The following is a 21150-nucleotide window of genomic DNA, read 5'->3' on the forward strand; positions in this document are numbered from 1 at the left end:
GTACATATATACAATAGAATACTACTCAGCCATAAAAAAGAATGAAATAATGACATTTGCAGCAACATGGATGCAACTAGAGATGATCATACTAAGTAATTCAGAAAGAGAAAGACAAATACTATATGATATCACTTATATGTGGAATCTAAAATCTGACACAAAGAACTTATCTACAAAAGAGGAAAAGACTTACAGACATAGAGAACAGACTTGAGGTTGCCAATGGGGGAGGGGTGGATTGGGAGTTCTGGATTAGCAGATGCAAACTATTATAAAGAGAATGGATAAACAAGGTCCTACTGTAGAGCACAGGAAACTATATTCAATTTCCTGTGACAAACTATAATGGAAAAGAATATGAAAAAGAATGTACATACATGCATAACTGCATCACTGTGCTGTGCAGCAGAAATTAACACAACATTGTAAATCAACTATACTTCAATAAAATAAGTTTAAAAAAACAAAAATGCTTCATTTCAGGAAGATTCATAGAAAGGGCTTTTTGACAAGTACAAGTTTCTGATAACTTTCAAATCATACCGCTGAACTGGGTAAACCAGATGGCTCTATAAAACTATTAATTACATGAGATTGAGTAAACTGATGGATATGGTTATAATTTTTCCGTCTCACCTGAGATATTACTGGCTTTTATTCTGTGTTCTCCAGATACAAGGAAACCCTTCCCCTCAAGCTAATTATGATTTATAGCAGTTTGGTAAATTACACCCCTAAGTAGAATTGAAACATTTATATTTTCTCTCTACCTGAACCCTCCAGAAATTGGAAACTCAGAGGTTCCCAGAAACTTTATCCAATAAATAAGGAAGGCCACCTCCAAACAAATGCAAGAGTTTCAAGGTATTTTGGGGGGAACCTCAAAAAGGGAGGAATTCATCCAAATCTGTTAGGCAAAATCTGTGATAATCCCTTTGCATGGCTTTCCTGGCCCCGAGAGGCCTTTTAAAAGTTTAGTCTGAGACTCCTAAGAGTCCAAGCACCTGAGTTGGTAACACACGGTTTTTACCTGAGTGGCAGAAAACACAAGGAGGAAAATTAGTTAGAAGGATATCGCAGTGATCCAGGTGAGGCATAATGAGCCACTGGCAGTAAAGTTCCGGAATATTTCAGACTATAAACTACAGGATTCCGCATTACCTGTGTATGAAGAATGAGACAAAGCGCGCTGTTTTGATCTAGCTGGTGCTGTTAACAACAACAACAATTAAGGACAGATGGGAAATTCAGTTTCACATTTTGAGCTTAGTACCTAAAATTATCATGGCTGAAAATGCGTATACAAAGGATCAACTATGATCTTGTTGAAAACAAAGTTCTAGATATTTTGTTCTTTCTCTTAAAACCTACGAATTCGTAAGCTTAAAAAATTAAACTTTAAAAACTTTTTTTTAAGACATCGTTATACACTCTTGGGGCACCTTACATTACAGGATTCAGGGAAACGACGTTCAGTACAGTCAACAGGTTCCATTCCGCCCCGAGGACACGGCGCTCCCGTGACGTCATCGCGACGTGGGGCGCGAGCCTGCGTTTTGGCGGAAGTCCTGCGTAGTTACCAACGAGACGCAGAGGGAGGGGCAACTGCCGCGGCCGACCACTCTTCCGTGTAGCGTCCTCGCACGTCTCCTAGTGGCAGCCGGCGTGCAAGCGAGCCTCTGGCTTTGAGGCTCCGCAGCTAGTCAGTCGCCTTGGGTCTGGCGTGGCCCGGGATCAGCGAGCGTGCCCAACTCCCTATCCGCCCCAACGCCAGGCGAGGGGCGACGCCTCGAGGTAAAATCTAGGAGGTGCGGGAGGCTAACTCTGCGTAGGCCCTGTTGAGAATCCTGAGGCTCTCGGCGGCGCGGGAGCGGAGGCGATGGCGGAGGAGCAGGAATGTGATTTCAAGAAGTCATGTGCCGACTCTGAGGCAGCGGCGGCTGCAGAACCTCTGGGATCCCCTTCGGAGACCACCGCCGTCGCCGCAGAGTCGCCGGAGCTCGAGAACTACAGTAGCAAGTGCGTGTTCTGCCGGATCGCGGCGCAGCAGGATCCCAGCACTGAACTCCTGTACTGTGAGGTTGGCGGTGACGCGCGACCGGGGACCCGATCGCTCCTGGGGGCTCCGCGAGGGGACCTCGTTGATGTGGATCGGGTGGGGAGGGTCCTGATAAATGAGGCTAGGGGAGGCTGGGTGTCCTAGTGTTAATAACAGACTTGCTTCTCTAGGCGCAGGGAGTGTCAGCCACCTCTTTGCTATTCTAAGGGGAGAAAATGTAGTGGTAAAGTCTCTCTGCAGCTGCCGAGGTACTTTGTGGACAATAGCATGTATGGCCTCTGATTTTATTAAAGGGACCCCCCTCCCCCCGCCTTTCTAGACACTGCTTTTACATTCCGCACTCTTAATACTGGTACTGAAGAGAAACCAGTAGAAAATAGATAATGGTAATTGTGAAAACCTGTTTGTTAGATTGACTGAAAATAGGCTGGCAGGAGTGGGTCCGAGGTCAAACTATTACTTAATAGATTCTGATTTCCACTAAAGGGTCCAGTTCCTTAGAAGTGTTATCAGTTAGGATATGTGGACATTTTCAGAGCATTAAGACTTTGTCCAGATATTTTAAAACAGATGATCTGGTAGGCACTTTCTTCCACCAGCTCGACTTGCCTTTAAAGAAACATACTTTGTTTTTTTTTTTTTTTTTTTGCGGTACGCGGGCCTCTCACTGCTGTGGCCTCTCCCGTTGCGGAGCACAGGCTCCGGACGCGCAGGCCCAGCAGCCATGGCTCACGGGCCCAGCCGCTCCGCGGCACGCGGGATCCTCCCGGACCAGGGCAGGAGTCCGTGTCCCTGCATCGGCAGGCCGACCCCCAACCACTGCGCTACCAGGGAAGCCCAAGAAACATCTTTTGAAAGAATCAGGTCCAAAGATTCTGGGCTTCTTTGTGGTTTTTTGTGGTAATCATTCATTCATTTGTTAAAAGTAAATTGACTTCCTTCTAAGCACTGTTGGAGATTCATTGGTGAGCAAGGTAAAGGATAGTCCCTGTCTGGATTTTATAATCTAAAGGGACAGAAGAGGCAGCTGATAACAGTGCCCTGTTGTATGATGAGATGGTTTTACCACCTGCAGTATTTTGCAGGGCTCCTGCGAGGAGCACCTGGCCCAGATTTGAAGGGATAGGGAAGGCTTTCCAGAGGAAGTGAGACACGAAAAAGTAAGTAGGCATTGGTCAGGTGAGGAGGAGAGAAGATGCCCCTGGTAAAGAGCACCTTCAGAGGTTTGGTTTCTGCCACAGGAGAACAGAAATTCAGTCTAACTGGAGCATGGAGTTCGAGGGGATGAGTGGTGAAAGGTGAAGCTAGGGAGGTAGACAAGGGGCCAAGTTATTAAGGCTACTGTAATTCATGTTAAGGAGTTTTGGCTTTATTTGAAGAGTGAAGGGAAGCTCTACAGTGTTTAATGCTACTGTTAATGCTGGCTTGGAAGGAAGGGGTTGAGAAGTTACATGAAAGGGTTTGATCTTTGAAAGATTATCTGACACCATTGTGGAGAATGATTTAGAGAGGACCAGCCTGGAGGCATGGAGATCAGTTATGAGGCTGTTGAAGTAATCCAGCCTGATGATGGCCTGAAATAAGATGTAGTAATGGGAATGAAGAAAAGCCAATCAATTTAAGGATATTTAGGAGTCTGACTCTGCACAGATATGCATCTCTAGCTCAGATTATAGAAACTGTCAGCTTACAGATGGAAATTGAAAAGAGGGAAATTAATGAGATCACCTAGGAAGTATATGTAGAGTAAGAAGTGAAGGGGCCCCTACAAGAAAGAGGCAGAGGAAGAGGACCTGAAAGGAGGAGAGAGAAACAGAGGGAAAACTGGGAAAGCTAAGGGAAGGGAGTATGTTAGGAAGATAGGAATTGGCAGCAACATCAGCCTTCCCTAATCCTCGAATCTGGGTTAGGTGACTCTCCAATATGCCTGCAGAGAGGGCAACTTAGATCAGAACTGGTTTTGTCCCCAGAGTGATGGTCATTGACCTTGAGGAGAGCAACTGCAGTGCAGTGGTGAGGCAGAAGGCAGATTGTAGTTGATAAGAACCTGAAGGATAAAAAATTGAAGACAGCAAATACAGACGACTTTTTGAAGGAAGTTTGGCAGTCTTGGGGAGAAGGGAAAAGGTAAGGTAACTACAGGAGGAGATGGAGTTAAGAGAAAGCTTTTTAAAACAGGGAAGACTTTGGTGCATTTAAATCCCGATGGGAAGGCGCCAATGGAGAGAGGTTTAAAATGGCCCACGGTGGTAGAGGTTTGTCCCTGAGAAAGAGAAACTCAGTCACTCATCCATTACTCAGTATTTGAATGAGTGCCTTCTGTGTGTCAGGCACTGTTGGAGGCATTAGGATATAGCAGTAAATAAAATGTGCAACAATCCTTGTCCTCATGGAGCTTACTCACAGGAAATAGTAAGCAACATAATAAGTAAAATATAGAGAATGGATATATATATATATCAAAATATTGATACATAGTTCATTAGATGGGAATGAAAAAAGAGAAAAGGGATGCAAATTTTAAATTTTTAGTCAGGAAAAGCTGCACTAAGAAGGTGGCATTTGAATGAAGCCCTGAAGGAGGTGAAGGAGGAAAGTATATGGTTTACTCTTTATATATAAAGTACAGCTATGCCATATAGGACATGAGAGATACACAATATATTTGTGATATTAACATATCATGGGAGGGCAATTAGGAAAAAGTCTAAAAATGTTCCTTAGGAGGGTGATAATGAGAAAAGTTTAAGAAACGCTGTTATAGTCAAACAATGGCCATAATTCCAACTTTAAGAAAGTCATCCATTTCTTTTTTTCAAATAAATTTATTTATTTATTTTTGGCTGAGTTGGGTCTTTGTTGCTGCGCGTAGGCTTTTCTGTAGTTGCGGCAAGCGGGGGCTACTCTTCGTTGTGGTGCGTGGGCCTCTCATTGCCGTGGCTTCTCTTGTTGTGGAGCACGGGCGCTAGGCGCACGGGCTTCAGTAGTTGTGGCTCGCAGGCTCTAGAGTGCAGGCTCAGTAGTTGGGGCACACGGGCTTAGTTGTTCCACAGCATGTGGGATCTTCCCGGGCCAGGGCTCGAACCCGTGTCCCCTGCATTGGCAGGCGGATTCTTAACCACTGCGCCACCAGGGAAGCCTGAAGTTCATCCATTTCTGAGGAAAAGTATATGAAAACCCTAATGACACACCATTTTTTTAAGGGGTAGATAAGGGACTATGGGTAGTTTTATCTTTCTGTTTAAGCAACTGTCATTTACTGAACAGGTTTTGCAGGCTTACTATTGATATGTGTTACTCACTTGGAGGTCAAAGATGAACATGGCATGTCCTACACTTGAGAAGCTTGCCTATGATCTGAATTGACATGAAAAATTCTCTTTTAGTGGGTATCACTAGGTATAGGTAGTCAAAATTCTGTATTTTAAAGTCACTTGAAATTATCTTTTCTCTGTGTAATTATGCTACCAACATGACAAATAGTTAGGTTCACTCATTTCTGTTTGTTTTCCATTGTTAAGGACTACTTTTTTTTTTTTGAGTCCAAAAATGTATGGTAAATATTCACATGCTTTTAAAATCAAAATTGTAAAGCAAAGTACATTTGAAGTCTAGTATCCATTCTCTTGTTATCTCTACCCTGTTCCTCTTTCCCCGTAACAAACCTTTAAAAAATATTTTTGGTTTATCTTTCCTTTGTGAGTAGATATGTATGCGTGTGTTTATATGTATACTCTGCCTTCTTACACAAAAGATAGCTTAACCTTGTTCCATGCTTTTTCTTTTTTACCTTAGCAATTTATTCCAGAAATGATTTCATAAGTGTATAAAGATCTTCCTCATTCCTTTTTATAACTACACAATACTCCACTGTATGGATTTACTGTAATTTATTCAGCCAGTCTTAGTTGAATTTTATGGACAGTTGGGTTATTTTCAGTCTTTTGCTATCATAAATCATGCTGCAAAGAATAGCCTTGTACAAATATTATTTCATATTTTTTGCCTCTTTATCTGTGGAATGGGAGGACAGTCTTTCTTTTATTTATTTTTTTTAATGAGTGATCTTTGGATAGCTTTCCTGTACGGGTTTGTAGTGGCTTTTTTTTTTTTTTAAGAAGATGTTGGGGGTAGGAGTTTATTAATTAATTTATTTATTTGTGCTGTGTTGGGTCTTCGTTGCTGTGCGAGGGGTTTCTCTAGTTGTGGCAGGCGGGGGCCACTCTTCATCGCAGTGCGTGGGCCTCTTACTGTCGCAGCCTCTCTTGTTACGGAGCACAGGCTCCAGACGCGCAGGCTCAGTAGTTGTGGCTCACAGGCCCAGCTGCTCCGCGGCATGTGGGATCTTCCCAGACCAGGGCTCGAACCCGTGTCCCCTGCATTATCAGGCAGATTCTCAACCACTGTGCCACCAGGGAAGCCCCAGTCTTTCTTTTAAATGAAGAGTCTAAATACTGGCTAGATCAGTAGTAGCAATGAGAGACATCAGAGAGCCAGTTTCAGTATTTTAGAAAGCTTAACGGAAATCTAATTCAGTCATTGATTGCATAGGCTAAATAAAACGTCATCGCTTTGCTTTTGACAGGAATTTTATCTGCTGGTGATGATGACAGTTATGTCAATTGGTAGGTTTCTTTAATTAACGAGAATTGGGAAAATAAAATATTCACACATGACATTTAGTAAACAGAACCTTTCAAAATAGGGTTTTGGGAGATGAGGACAGAACTGGGCATTTGGTTCATTCTTATGGCTGAGTCATGTATGACAGCAGATTTTTAAGAGCTTCTTTAATGTTTTTCTCCTGTTATCCTTTAGACTAGCATTTTGTAGTTCCATGAATCTAAAGAAGTGTTACTCCTGCTTTGAGGTAGAATTCAGCTATATTATCTCAAAATAATTCTAATCGGGATGTATTCTGTACCAGAAAGAATTACCTCTGGATTTTTAAAAGTTAATGCCATAATTGAGGGGGAAATAAAGACATATAAAATTGTTGTGTTATGAATCAGTCTGGGAAGTACAATTTTGTTGTACTAGATTTGACCCCCGATACTAGTTGTTTCTCAGCTGGAAGCATTAAGTAAATAATGGAAAACTTTAAACATTCAAAAACATTGCTGTCTTATCCCTTTTGATCTTATCCCTTTCTAAAACATTCCATGGATATGTATATTTAAAGTTACTACTAGACGGGAAAACCATAATAAAAATGGAAATAATTGTCATACTTGTTATTTTAGGGTTAGGGTTAGCTCTTGGGGTTCCCCAAGTCAACCAACCTTCTGGGACTATACACACACGTGTGTGTGTATATATAACACACATATACATATATATACACATGTATACATATTTACGTAAATTTACACACACACACACACACACACACACACACACACACACACACACACACACACACACACACACACACACACACACACACACACACACACCCACCTGGTCTGAGTCTCTGTCCCTGAATTGCAGGAAACCCATCACTTTCCCCAGTATATCAGAAGATTTCCTCTTGGCGCTGGGGGGAGTATGCTGCATACATTATCCCTAGTCACCTCTCATGGTTTTCTGTTTCTACTAAATTTTCTATCTTATCCTCAAACCTTTGTCTTGCATCAGCCGAAGAGAGTAACAGATTCTTTTCCTTTCATTTTCCTGATACATTAACACAAAGCAATAGCTGCTATAGATTTTTCCTCAAAGTTTGGGGGCAATAGGATTCTCATACTCTTTAAATACACAGCATAAATCCGTTTCTGTAGGCAGGCACCTCAATTCATTTCTTGTTTGTGTACTTTCCTCATAGCTCATGCTACATTCAGTTGATCACTGTTTACTTCAAGGTCTTAAAAGTTACAATTTCTCCCCCTCTCTATTCTCATCTTATAGGCAGGTTACACTCAATATCTGGAAAAATAATGGAGATTTTTGTGTGGCTGTGCCTCCACATTCTGGCAGCTCTTGGTTGAAAGTATGTAAATGAGGACAGCAACAAAATCAATATTTAAGCAATATTTTAATAGAGTGATATTGTGGACATTTTATAGAAGCCTTGAGATAGGAGAGGGACACATAATACTGTATTTTTGCTGCCCTCCATTTCAGTCATGACTCTGCTGGGGGCTAAAGTAGACAAAAAGTCCCATTCACTGAATTGTGGTCTCACTGCAGGTCAATTTGTCAGTCACCTGAAGCTTAGATGAGCAGTATGGATACTGATAAGGAAGTTCGTGTTACAGGATGTACAATTGCCTTTCATCATTATTCTCACTGAAATCAAGATTATGGGCATGGATATGAGGCCCTTGTTCCAACTGAATTTTAGTTCTTGGAATGGAGAACTAGTGAGCAACAGTGCATTCTGGGAAACTATGCTTATTGATACTGATTTTATTTAATTTTGACTAATTTTTTAATATAAGATATTGAATAAGGTTATTTAGGGAATATAGATTTTTCTTTTGAAAAAACTTGAAACTCAAATGTTAATAGGTTGAAAGACTCCCTTTTTTGTTTCCTTTTCTTTTTTCCTTACATTAATGTGTGGAGTATAGAAACCAGAAAACTGATACCATACATGTAATGGACTGGACACATAACTTAGTACAGTATACTAGAGTTTGTTTCAGCATTTCAGAGTCTTTTTAATGCTATAAAGTGGCAAGTAAACATAAAGAAAAAGTATTTATAATTATTGTAAAAATGTTTAAAAATGTAACCCCTGGATATATAGATGCTAGATGATGTTATAAATGAAGAAAATGGCACTTTGGAAAAAAAGTAAATGTAAAAAAGAATTTATCAATCTTGCTATGATTCTGTGGTAGAACCTTTAAAAGTACATATTAGGAGTAGAAAAACCTTAGGGTAGAGATGGAGAAATATATAATGAAATTAAAAAGAACTCTGGGATTATGGTAATGAAGTTTTAATGAACTTCATTCATAATTGTTTTCCGGAAATTGATTTTATATAAGTCTTTTTCTTCTCTGGAATAAATCTCATGAAGGAAGCTAAAGCATCTCATGAAGGAATCTCATGAAGGAAGCATCTCATGAAGGAAGCTAAAGCTTGTCTTTATGGACATAATGCATAATCACAAAACTGCCCAATTGAGATTAGTTGTAACATAAGCACCACTTCCCTATCAGACTGAGATTTATGTATGATGTTTAAGACATGCCAGAACAGCATTAGGAAATTCTTTTTAAAAATTCACTAACAAATGATATTTTCCTTTAGAATGAAGACCTAGTTTGCTTCAAAGATATCAAGCCAGCAGCACCTCATCATTATCTTGTGGTGCCAAAGATGCATATTGGAAACTGCAGATATCTAAAGAAAGATCAGATAGAACTGGGTAAGTTGATGGCAGTATTCTTCATGGTTATATCATCGTGAACTGGCATCAGTGATGGCAGTGACAATTGAAAAGAAACAGTTTAGCCAGGTATTGTGATAAAGGAGCATTATGGCTTTTTGAAACTTGCATTATGAAAAATTTCAAATATGTACAAAAATAAAGAAAATAGTATAATCTCCATGTATTTATCACCCAACTTCAACATTTATTAACTCATGGCCAATTTCTTTACATATATTAACCTTCTCCCACAGTGGATTTTAAGCAAATCTCAGACGCCATGTTATTTAATTTTTTAAATCTCTAAAAGATAATGCCTCTTTATGCTTTTTAAATGATGGCTTTCTTGATTCTGAAAGTGAAAGATAATATGAAAACTTATAAACAAATAGAATGGATAAAGAAGATGTGGTACATATATACAATGGACTATTACTCAGCCATAAAAAGGAACGGAATTGTGCCATTTGCAGAGACGTGGATGGACCTAGAGACTGTCATACAGAGTGAAGTAAGTCAGAAAGAGAAAAACAAATAGCGTATAATATCACTTATATGTGGAATCTAGAAAAATGATACAGATGAACTTATTTGCAAAACAAAAATAGAGATGCACACATAGAGAACAAACGTATGGATACCAAGGGGGCAATGGGGAGGTGGAATGAGTTGGGAGATTAGGATTGATATATATACACTACTATGTATAAAATTGATAACTAATGAGAACCTACTGTATATCACAGGGAACTCTACTCAGTGCTCTGTGGTAACCTAAATGGGAAGGAAATCCATAAAAGAGGGAATATATGTATACATATAGCTGATTCACTTTGCTGTACAGCAGAAACTAATATAACATTGTAAAGCAACTATACTCCAATAAAAATTAATTTTAAAAAAGTTATAAACAAATAAGTTATAGTATGGCATATGAGTACATATTACCTGAGAGTGAGACCATATTGGTACCTGCCTTGTAGTTTCCTGCCTGGTAATTTCCTGTATAGATGAAGTAGGACCAAAGTTTAATTATGAGATTTTAGTGATGAACTTTTAGCCTCTGAAAAAGAGATTCTGAAATCTTGTCTCTTACAGGATTATCCTGTATTTTCCTATACATGATTTCTGTGACTTGTCAGCTACGGTTTACTAAGACATTGCTAAGTTTACTTCAAACCTGCTTCAATAGCCATTGTCATCAGGGTCTGGGATGTTTGGTCAATACTTTAAGGTAGCTGGCAAGATAGATAAGTTGGGCCAGATTTTTGAAGGTGACTAAGAAATCTCTTTGATGAAAACCTCGATATGTGGTTTATTAGTGTTTAGACTACTGAATTACCAGTTTTTAAACTGTTTTTTCGAGATATTGTGAAATTCCTTAGTCATCTTCAGTTCTATCAGTATGTTTCATGCTCCTTCCAACAGACAGAGGCCAATATACGTGCAGTATTTAGTACTAGGCAACAACCACCAGCCTTAAGTATTTCCTTTTATACTGTTTTTCTTAAGGAGGGAGAAATGTGTTTATGCTTGCTTTTCTTTTTCTAGTATTTCTTTTCTTGTTAAAAGTTTTTATAACAGTTGCAAATCAAATGTTACTAATTTTGAAGCACCGTGGTGGGTGTTTGGGATTTCATTATATGTACTGTTTTTACTGATTTTGTGTATATTTGAATATTTCCATAATAAAACTTTAAAAGTCCTTGAAATTAATATTTTTATACAGTCTATAAAGTTGGAAAAATAATAAGCATATGGAAGAACTTAATAATACTATCAAGCACTGTGACTATAATTGACATTAATAGAACTTCACCTAACTATAGAATATACATTTTGTTATGAGCACATGTTCACCAAGATAGTCCATATTCTGGACAATAAAATAAGTCTCAGTACATTTCAGATGATCAAAATCTTATAAAATACATTGTCTGATGACCATGGAATTAAAATAAATAATAAAATCTAGAATAGCACTAAATATTTTTAAGTTAAAACACTTTTAAGTAACTTCTAAATAAATAGGAAAAAAAGACAATATTTTGAACTGATTGGTAATAAAAATACAACATAACAAAATTTGTAGAATGTAGCTGAAGAAGTACCTAGAGGGAAATTTATAGCTTTAAGTGCTTACATTAGAAAAGGAGGTACAAAACCAATGACCTAAGTTTCCAGTTTAGGATGCTGCAAAGAGGCAAGCAAATCAGATCAAAATAAAGTATAAAGAAGGAAATAGTAGAGTAGATATCAATGAAATAGGAAAGAGACAATAGGTTTTGCTTCATGTATTTTGGATCTGATTTTAAGTGAATATGTAATTATGATTGTCATGTTTTCTCAATGATCCATTTTTATCATTGTAAAATGTTCCTTTTTATGTCTGGAAATACTTCTTGTGTCTTTTTTTTTTTTTTTTTTTGCGGTACGCGGGCTTCTCACTGTTGTGGCCTCTCCCATTGCGGAGCACAGGCTCCGGACGCGCAGGCTCAGTGGCCATGGCTCACGGGCCCAGCCGCTCCGCGGCATGTGGGATCTTTCCAGACCTGGGCACGAATCCGTGTCCCCTGCATCGGCAGGCGGACTCTCAACCACTGCACCACCAGGGAAGCCCTTGGGAGTATTTTTAAAAGAAAACAAGATACAGTCTGGCTCGAAGTAACATGAGCTTTTTTTTTGACCTTGTGGTACTGGCCTTGTCATGGAAGCCTTCCCACTCAAGCCTGACTTAGAGAGGTAAACTGTTAGCAATGATTTTATAAGCCTCATTATAACAACTGCCCTCTGCAGATTCTCTCACTTCTTCTCTTTTCAAATGCTTGATTACACCATTCAGAAACAAAAGAGATCTAAAGTTTGGCATTGTGCTTTGAAGATCCTGGGTTACCAAAATTTTTTTAATGGGGAAGCATATTCCCACCTGAAGGCCATGAAACATTGAGACAATAAAGATGCTAAGGCAAATAAGAGTTTGGAAGCCAAAACAAAACATTTAGCTAGTCATGGCTGGGCCAACATAAAGGGATGTCATATTCCTAATTTGAGTTCAAAGACAAATTCAAAGTTTTCTTGTCCTCTTAACTCAAACAGTTTTTGTTTAATTACTTGGTTTCCTTATGATTAGAATTAGACCTCAGTAGGATCAGATGTCCTAAACAGTCACTTGGTAATATCCCTCAACAGCTGTTCAAAGTCAGCTTATGTGTGACAGTTTGTGATGGGTTGAACCTTCATTTCAGTTGTTGATAAGCAAATTTCTTCGTAACTTAAAGCTACTGGATGTCTTTAAATGTGTATGCATTTGATACGACTGTTTACTAGGACCCTAAAATTTCGGGTTAATAACTAGGTAGTGAACTTAATGGCTCCTATAGTGTAATGTAGTTTCTTTACTGTTTTGTAGTTGAGAACATGGTAACTGTTGGAAAAACCATTCTTGAAAGGAATAATTTCACTGACTTCAAAAATACGAGGTATGTATACTTCCAGATAGAAACCAATATATGCAGTTGGTTTTTCTGAAATGTTATTTCCTCAGGAAAACGAAAGTAGAGATGGCAGAATTCATGGTTTAAATGCAGTTTTCCTGAAAGTGAACATATTGTTCATTGGTAAATTTAATAAACAAAACTTTTTTTCACATCTCAACATCGTCTAATAATCACCACATTTAGTTTTGGACAGACAAGTATATTGAAGCAGTGGGTAGGTAAAATTAGTTGCTTAGTCCTCTTTGTTCAATATGTGCATTCCTATAAAATTGTGAGTAAATTGAATTTCCTTAGAAAAAATTTATTTTATGTGATTTAAAAATATATTATTACCCTTCTAGCATGAAAGTAACTTGAATTTGTTGAACTGCACTCTGACATTAACCAAAGTTTGAGTAAAAGCATTCAATATTCAATTTGGTAACTGTTTTAATTAATCTATTTATTTTTTCTTTTTAAAAGATTTCGATTTTGCCTTGTATGATCAAAGTAGTACCAAGGCAAGTATAGTGATTACTTTGACACCTCTGAACTGGAATTCAGAGGCCTGAATTCTAATGCTATCAGTGTTACTTGCTTCTACTGTAGTTGTACTGGCTGTGTTACTTTAGACAAGTCATTTAAACTCTCCAAGATAATACCTGCAGTGCCTACTTGTAGGCTAAAATGAGATTGAATGTGTGAAAATCCTGTGAAAACTATTATGAACTATATCCAAGGGTGATAATGACAAGGAACAGATGGTATTTGAGACCCTTTGGTCAAAACCAACACGTTCCCTTCCCAGTCATAGAAGTGCTCATTAGAAGAATGAACACTGGACTGGTTGTCAAGAGCCCTGAGTTTCAATTCTAGCTCTACCACTGCCTAACTTTGTGACCTTGAGAAGTCTCTTCAACTTTCTAGATCTTGGTTTCCCCATCTTTAAAATCTTTAAAATGAAAAGGTTGAGTGAACCCTTGAGTTACTTCTTGCTTTTAGATTACTTGATTCCATTATATGACTCCTGTTTCATAGAGGGAAAACCTAGTCTCCTTTTCTGGGTGGTGGTAGAGGCTTTTCAATATGTTACGGATCTGATTCCACAGTCTGTCCTGTCCTGCTGCATTATAGCACCTCTCCTTGCCTTCTTCCCACGTTCCCAGTCATTTTTAGTCTTTTTTAAAAATTGAGACTTACTTCTAGTTTGAACAGGCAAATATTTCTAGGCTTGAATTATTGTTACAGGTGTGCCTTGCTCCACTTACAAAGTAGACTTCCAAAACTGTGTGTAAATGGATTTTTAAGAGGTTAAATCATATTAAAAAATTTTTTTACCAAAGGAATTCTCTTGTAAATATTTTATAAAGCAAATAGTTATGAATAGTTATCATCTAACTTATTTTTAGTATTCAAGAAACTTAAGTGATGATAAAGTTTTTTTAGTGAGGGTAAGGAAATGACCACTTTATTAAAGGAGAAAGTGCGCCATCTACTGGCTATGTCTTGGAAAAAGGAATCCTACTTCTACTTCAGCGTTCAGTAATTTTAAGATTCACTGCAGAGACATCTTTTAGGAGAATTAAAGCTTAATATGATAAGAACTGAAGTAATAAGACATAATGCCAGCTCAGAATTCATAAGGGTTATACAGAGGCATAATATTCTGTGAAAACCTTTCTCAATGAAGAGTTTATCTTATTGTGAACTTCAACATGAAGATGAACTGTGTGAATACTCTCAAGTTCATAAAGAAAAACAGGGAAAGAGATGTTTGAGTGGCAATCTGTCTACCTCAGGTAACTTGTTTTGGATATATTTAATATTTATGTGTTTTAACCTGAAAATATAGTTTTAAACTGTTGTAGAACTAATTTGTCAATTATCTCTTACCTTGCTGTTTCAGAATGGGTTTCCATGTGCCACCATTCTGTTCCATTTCCCATTTGCACCTTCATGTTCTGGCACCAGCCGATCAGCTTAGCTTCTTATCAAAATTGGTTTATAGAGTGAATTCCTATTGGTTTATCACAGTAAGTGTTATTGTTATGCTAGCAGCATACAAAAATATTTAAAATATTTGTCCTTTTTGTTGTAGTTTTTCTTTTCTTGGCAACAGTGGGCACTTACAGACTTGATCATCTGTTTTAACATTCTATTTGCACATATCTAAAATAATATTTTTAATTTGGGGTACTTTTCCAGGTCATCAAATCTGTAGGAAGCGATACTATGGCAAAGTCTCTCAATTGTAAGCAGAGGATATGATATAGAAGTTCATGGCATTAATAGTTCAGAATTCTGAATTGTGGCTCTATTAGTTACTTGAGTGACCATGTGCAAGTTACTTAAACTTTTTAAGGCCCAAGTTTTTTTATCTACTACTGACATATAGGTAATAGTGCCTACATCTAGGGTTGATAAGAGGATTGATGAAATAATTAACATGTAAAGCACTTAAAACTGTACATTGCAGATAGTGAGGGCTCAGTAAATGTTATCTGCTGCCTCTGTCATCATCAACCTCATTGCAGAAATTGATGCAAGTAGTAGCATCAGCTACTAGATCTGAAGTTGAAGCTTTGAGCCTAAAAAAATTGCAGAATTTTGCTTTACTAGGGCAAAAGTAGAATAGAATTCAACTGATTATTGGCTTGTAACCTGACAGTCAAGCTTTAGTTATTAAATGACTCTGTCCTTCCAGGGCCACTTGACTAGTAATTTATGTTTCTTATTTTATGTGTCCATGATGATAAGGTGACCTATAGTTGCTATATCTGAAAAACCATCAAATTGCAAATTAAGTAATTACCATTAGTTAATGCAGATTATTATTATAGTCATAGTACAAAAGAAATGAAAAAGCAGTTGATTTCTAGAAACTTCATATTTCAAACTTATTATCTCTCTCCTCAACTTGTTGTCCATATATTTAATGTATGTGGTGTATATATTTGAAATTAAAAAGTGGGACATTTTGTAGGAAGCTGGTGTGGTCTCTTAAAAAAAATCAGTATGATAAAAAACAGATATTTTTTTCTTATTTGTATTTCTAAGTTTCTACACTATCTATGCTTTTATAGTAAAAAATAATTAGAAATACATTTTTATACTTTTTAAACTGTATTTCCTTACATGATTTTTTAGTTGGGAAAAAAATGAATGAACAAAGTTATGAGATCTATTAATGGTTCGTCCTGGGAATCTGAACTCTTCTTAAATCTAGGTATTTAAGTATATATTATGAGACTGAAAAAATCAAGATAAAGATGTTACCGTTTATTCTGAAATCTTACATAATTTTTCAGATATATGATGATTGAGAAAAGTATCTGAAATGATGTAACTAGAAGGCTTTAGTTTACTTTTTATTCTTTTTGTTTTCCTTATTTTTTTAGAGCAGTTTTAGGTTCACAGCAAAATTGAATGGAAAGTACACAGAGTTCCCGTATACCCTCTGTCCCCACATACTCGCAGTCTTCCCCACTGTCGACATCCTACACACCACAGTGATACATTCGTTATAATCCATGAAACTACGTTGACATGTTATTATCACTCAAAGTCCATAGTTTACATTAGGGTTCATTCTTGGTGTTGTACATTCTGTGGGTTTGGATGAATGTATAATGACATATATCAACAATTGTAGAATCATGCAGAATAGTTTAACTGCCCTGAAAATCCTCTGTGCTCTGACTATTCATTTCTCCCTCCCCCTTAATCCCTGGTAACCACTGATCTTTTTAATGTCTCTGGTTTTTCCTTTTCCAGAATATCATGTAGTTAGAATCATATTGTTTGTAGCCTTTTCAGATTGGCTTCTTTCACTTAGTTAAATGCATTTCAGGTTCTTCCATGTCTTTAGTATTATATTTATTTTCCTTATTGAAACTATCTAACAAAAAGGCAATGTGGATAAAAATCTGCATATTTATATATAGTATAGAATAAACACCTTTACTGTAGTTTGAAAACTGTTATGTTGAGAGTATTTTGTAAGATATTTTTAGGAACAGAATATGTAGTATCCAGTTCTTCTGCTGTGGCTTATTATAATAGGGGTACCAGTAGAATTATTTCATGTAGGCTATGATAACTAGAATAAAAAAATATGTTATTTTTCCATTACAGGCTGATTATTTGATTGACAAACTAAGAACATGAAAATGTCAACAGTGGAAGATTTTCCTAATTTTAGCTCAACATAAACTAATATTCTGGTCTCTTTGAAGTCTAATTACAATTGGGTTTTATGTGAAGCTATTACTGGGTAGTTTTAAATTGTTTCTTAATGTTTGTTTCCTGAAATCTGTGATATAGTTATATGAATATTTTGTCATTGACTTTGTTTTAGTGGTTCCTCATCTAAGGTATAAGATACTATAGATAAAATCCCATTAAAACAAATTCTGTTAATCAAGAAGGGCTCTGTATTTTTTTTAAAGTTCAAACATTTTAATTTCTCAATAGTCAATTATAATAGTGATTTATTTATGAAGAATAAACTGGTATAAGAAGTACTTGTTGGAGCCTTTATTATATGAAGGAGAAAGAGAAATTATTTCTTGATTGTTCTGTAATTTTACACACAAAATTTCAAAATAAACAGTACCGTACTACACAGGGATCTCTGATCTTATTGATGGAAAGAACTGTATATGTGTCACTTTTTACTCAGGTTTCAGATGCTGGCTTTCACTTCTTGAATCCTAGCATCTTTGTAATAAATTGATCCTGAAGCTATGTAATATATATAAAATAATTTCACTGTAACAGTGGGTTTGCTATAACAATCAATTTGGCTATCCAAGAGAATTCATTGTAATGGAATTTTACCTGTAAGAACGTAAATTGGGAAGAAACATAAGTGGTTACATTAATCTATTAAAACTGGCAGAAACTGTTGCTCTATGGCTTATTTATTATACCAAAGGAAAATTAGAATTAAAAAGTGGTTAGACCTGTCTTTTATCATGAAAAAGTCCTGATTTGAAAGTAGAGATAGATTGGATGAGAAAATTAATTTTAATAGCAACATTAATATATTGATAAATCATTTCATGAGACATATTTCTTTAGGAATTGTCTTTTGGTGCTAATCTACTAACAATAGTGAATGTGAATGAAAAATAAGTACTGAAAGCTAATCTTACATTGTGCCAGTGTATAACGGTACCATATACATGAATATAAATGAACATAAGGATTAAAGTATTGATCTTAGGAACAGGCTGAGAAGAGTAGTGGTTTTTTTTTTAACCTTCTTTTTTGGGGGATGATATTAAACATAGTTTTAAGTAATGAAATACTTAGTTACAACCTCTGGAATCAATATTGTTTAGTTCATTTGTTCATTAATTCATTCAAAAAACATTTAGTGTGCTTCCCTGGTGGCACAGTGGTTAAGAATCCACCTGCCAATGCAGGGGACACAGGTTCGAGCCCTGGTCCAGGAAGATCCCACATGCCGTGGAGTAACTAAGCCTGTGCGCCACAACTACTGAGCCTGAGTTCTAGAGCCCAGGAGCCATAACTACTGAACCCGCGTGCCACAACTACTGAAGCCCCTGCGCCTAGAGTCTGTGCTACGCAATAAGAGAAGCCACCGCAATGAGAAGCCCGCACACCACAATGAAGAGTAACCCCCGCTCTCTGCAACTAGAGAAAGCCTGCACGCAACAACGGAGACCCAATGCAGCCAAAAATAAAAAAAATAAATTCGGTGAGCATTTAACATGTACCAGACATTGCCAGGATCAGGAAATATAGAAGTGAGAAAGGACAGTCTGCCTTTAATTGCTAATACGAAGATCAGACAAAACCAGTGAGTACAATTTGGTATGTTAAGTACAAAAATGTCCATAGAAGAGGCTATGGAGAGGGAAACAATTTTGAGAGCAGGTGGCAGTAGAACTGAGTATTTGAGACTCAATGTTAGGCAGGTAGATAGTGGAAGTTTAGGCTGAGAGACCAACATGTACTTTCCTTGGGTTCTGCTTCCACTATTATTTACTTAACAACTGAACATCCAAATTCCATTTTGTTCACTGAAGGTGGAGAGAGGAATTTGGAAGTAGGGGTTACGGGCTCTCAAAATTAGATTTACAAGTTTTTCAGCACTGCTTTGCTAAGTAGCTGGCTGAGCATCCACACAGATTAGCAGTTACATGTTTCTATAAATCAGTTCTACTGTGATCAGCTTCAGAAAAGGAATTTTCAACATGTGCAACATGTTGTACTAGTGAACTTACAGTGATATAATTGACAGTATTATGATAACAATATGTAAGGTATTTAAGGAATTCTCAAATGCCTTATGGACCTCTTAAAAATGTGATTAGCCATTTGATTTAATTTATATGAGATTATACCCTCTCATAGTAAGGAGGTTGGAAAACCCTTGGAACCTTACATTTTCAGTGGCTCTTCTCTTGTAAAGATCAATAATCAAATTATGACAATTTAAATTTACTCAGCCTTTTCAGTAGTTCAATTATTTGGTAACTCTCTAGTCATCTATAACATTAGCTCAGTACAAAGCTAATTCATAACCTGTCTTTAAAATGTTTAAAATAGGGCTTCCCTGGTGGCGCTAGTGGTTGGGAGTCCGCCTGCCGATGCAGGGGATCCGGGTTCGTGCCCCAGACTGGGAGGATCTCACATGTCGCGGAGCGGTTGGGCCCGTGGGCCATGGCCGCTGGGCCTGCGCGTCCGGAACCATGTTTAAAATAGTATCAAAAGCATTATTTATGAATGTTGTGATAGTTTTTTGTTTTGTTTTGTTTTGTTTTGTTTTTTGCGGTACGCGGGCCTCTCACTGTTGTGGCCTCTCGTTGTGGAGCACAGGTTCCGGACTGAGGAGCTGAATCATATTTAAATCCACTGCAGTTGCTTATGTCTGAACAGGTGTCTCAGAGTCCCAACTTGTTCAGTTTTGTTTCCTGAGAGCAGCCAGTGTTTTTTCCTCTCTTCTCTTCTTCCTGAATTATCTTCATGAAGACTGAAGATGCTGAGGACCCTTCTGGAATCTTGTGAAATAGAACTCCCTCAGGAATGCTTCACAATAGTGAAGTTTCCATAGTTCTTATATGACTTGTTACAATAAAACTTTACTCTCCAAACTGTTTAAAAACCCCTTGTTTTTTACTCATTGCAAAAATCTAGTCTTCCTATGTATGAAGAGAGCTTTTCTCCCTCTCATTGGTTCACACATCCCTATGGTTCTAAACCATAGGGACACCTAAACCCTTTTCAAATGATAGATGTTTAGTCAGATGTATGGGCAACTTTGACATTACACGTGACTTCTGCCACTGGGACCTGTTAACTCGCTAATTTTCTTTCTTCACTGACTGTGTCTTACTAGTCTCAACATTGTAGTGACCTGTTCTAACCAGAACTCCAAATTCTCCTTTCCAATTCCTGGTCCTTCCCAGGAACACCTCTGGTTTTTTAATAAGCAGCAGCCTATACCAGAGGCTCCAATGCTTACACAATAGTAATCTCACAAGAGGGGCCAGGTCTCTACGAGATCTGCCTTGGGGAGCTTTGCATCTGTCTAGAAGGCAGACTTTGAACCTCTCTGCCCCTTCCAGTACAATTTTTTGAAAAAGCTGCAGATGCAAACTAGTATATATAGAATGGATAAACAGCAAGGTCCTACTTCATAGCACAGGGAACTATATTCAATATCCTGTAATAAACCATAATGGAAAAGAATATGAAAATGAATATATATATATGTGTATAACTGAATCACTTTGCTGTACATCAGAAACTAACACAACACTGTAAATCAACTATACTTCAATAAGTATAGCTAAGTCCAGCTAAGTCAGTCCCCAAAGCCTGGAGTGGTTAGAGAAGGCTGCAGGGAAAAGACAGAAATTTCAGTTCAGTTTCGAAGACCTGGAATTTGAAGAGTTGTAGGGGAAGTTAAAAGTACATTCCAGGTGGAGGATCATTGGGAACTACACTGTCTCATCGCAACCTGCTCTTGAACACAACACATCTTCTCACACCAGCTCCTGGTACACCGGGACCTCAAACAGAACGCAACCGGCAGCAGAAGAAACCTCTCACGGAACTGCGGGGCTCAAATCCCGCAAGCCGGGAACCTCCGGAGAGAACCGACTCTCCCCACTTCCGCTTCTGGCTCCTCAGGCTCTGCCTTAGCGGAAGCGGTCTGTAGGGGAAGAAAAGAGTGAGACACCCTCGGTGGCGCAGGC

General features: G+C 37.7%; 1 protein-coding gene across 1 annotated transcript; it reads left to right on the top strand.

Moving 5' to 3' along the window:
- The first annotated feature begins 1666 nt into the window (after positions 1 to 1666).
- Positions 1667 to 18598, top strand: HINT3 (histidine triad nucleotide binding protein 3). Its single transcript, XM_082668975.1, has 5 exons — positions 1667 to 2083; positions 9323 to 9440; positions 12853 to 12922; positions 14826 to 14952; positions 17054 to 18598. Exons 1-5 carry the CDS (start codon positions 1883 to 1885, stop codon positions 17084 to 17086), a joined length of 549 nt encoding a protein of 182 aa, XP_082525101.1. The 5' UTR covers positions 1667 to 1882; the 3' UTR covers positions 17087 to 18598.
- Positions 18599 to 21150: the final 2552 nt, after the last annotated feature.

The sequence above is a fragment of the Grampus griseus genome, assembly GCF_964374135.1.
Source record: "Grampus griseus genome assembly, chromosome: 13".
Lineage (NCBI taxonomy): Eukaryota > Metazoa > Chordata > Mammalia > Artiodactyla > Delphinidae > Grampus > Grampus griseus.

What these genes read in the sequence shown, in the direction of transcription:
- HINT3 (XM_082668975.1), top strand. Translation starts at nt 1,883, where the DNA reads ATGGCGGAGGAGCAGGAATGTGATTTCAAGAAGTCATGTGCCGACTCT. An exon ending in ACTGACTTCAAAAATACGAG is followed by an intron (nt 12,923 to 14,825) that starts GTATGTATACTT and finishes TTGCTGTTTCAG; the next exon opens with AATGGGTTTCCATGTGCCAC. An exon ending in ATTCCTATTGGTTTATCACA is followed by an intron (nt 14,953 to 17,053) that starts GTAAGTGTTATT and finishes TTTCCATTACAG; the next exon opens with GCTGATTATTTGATTGACAA.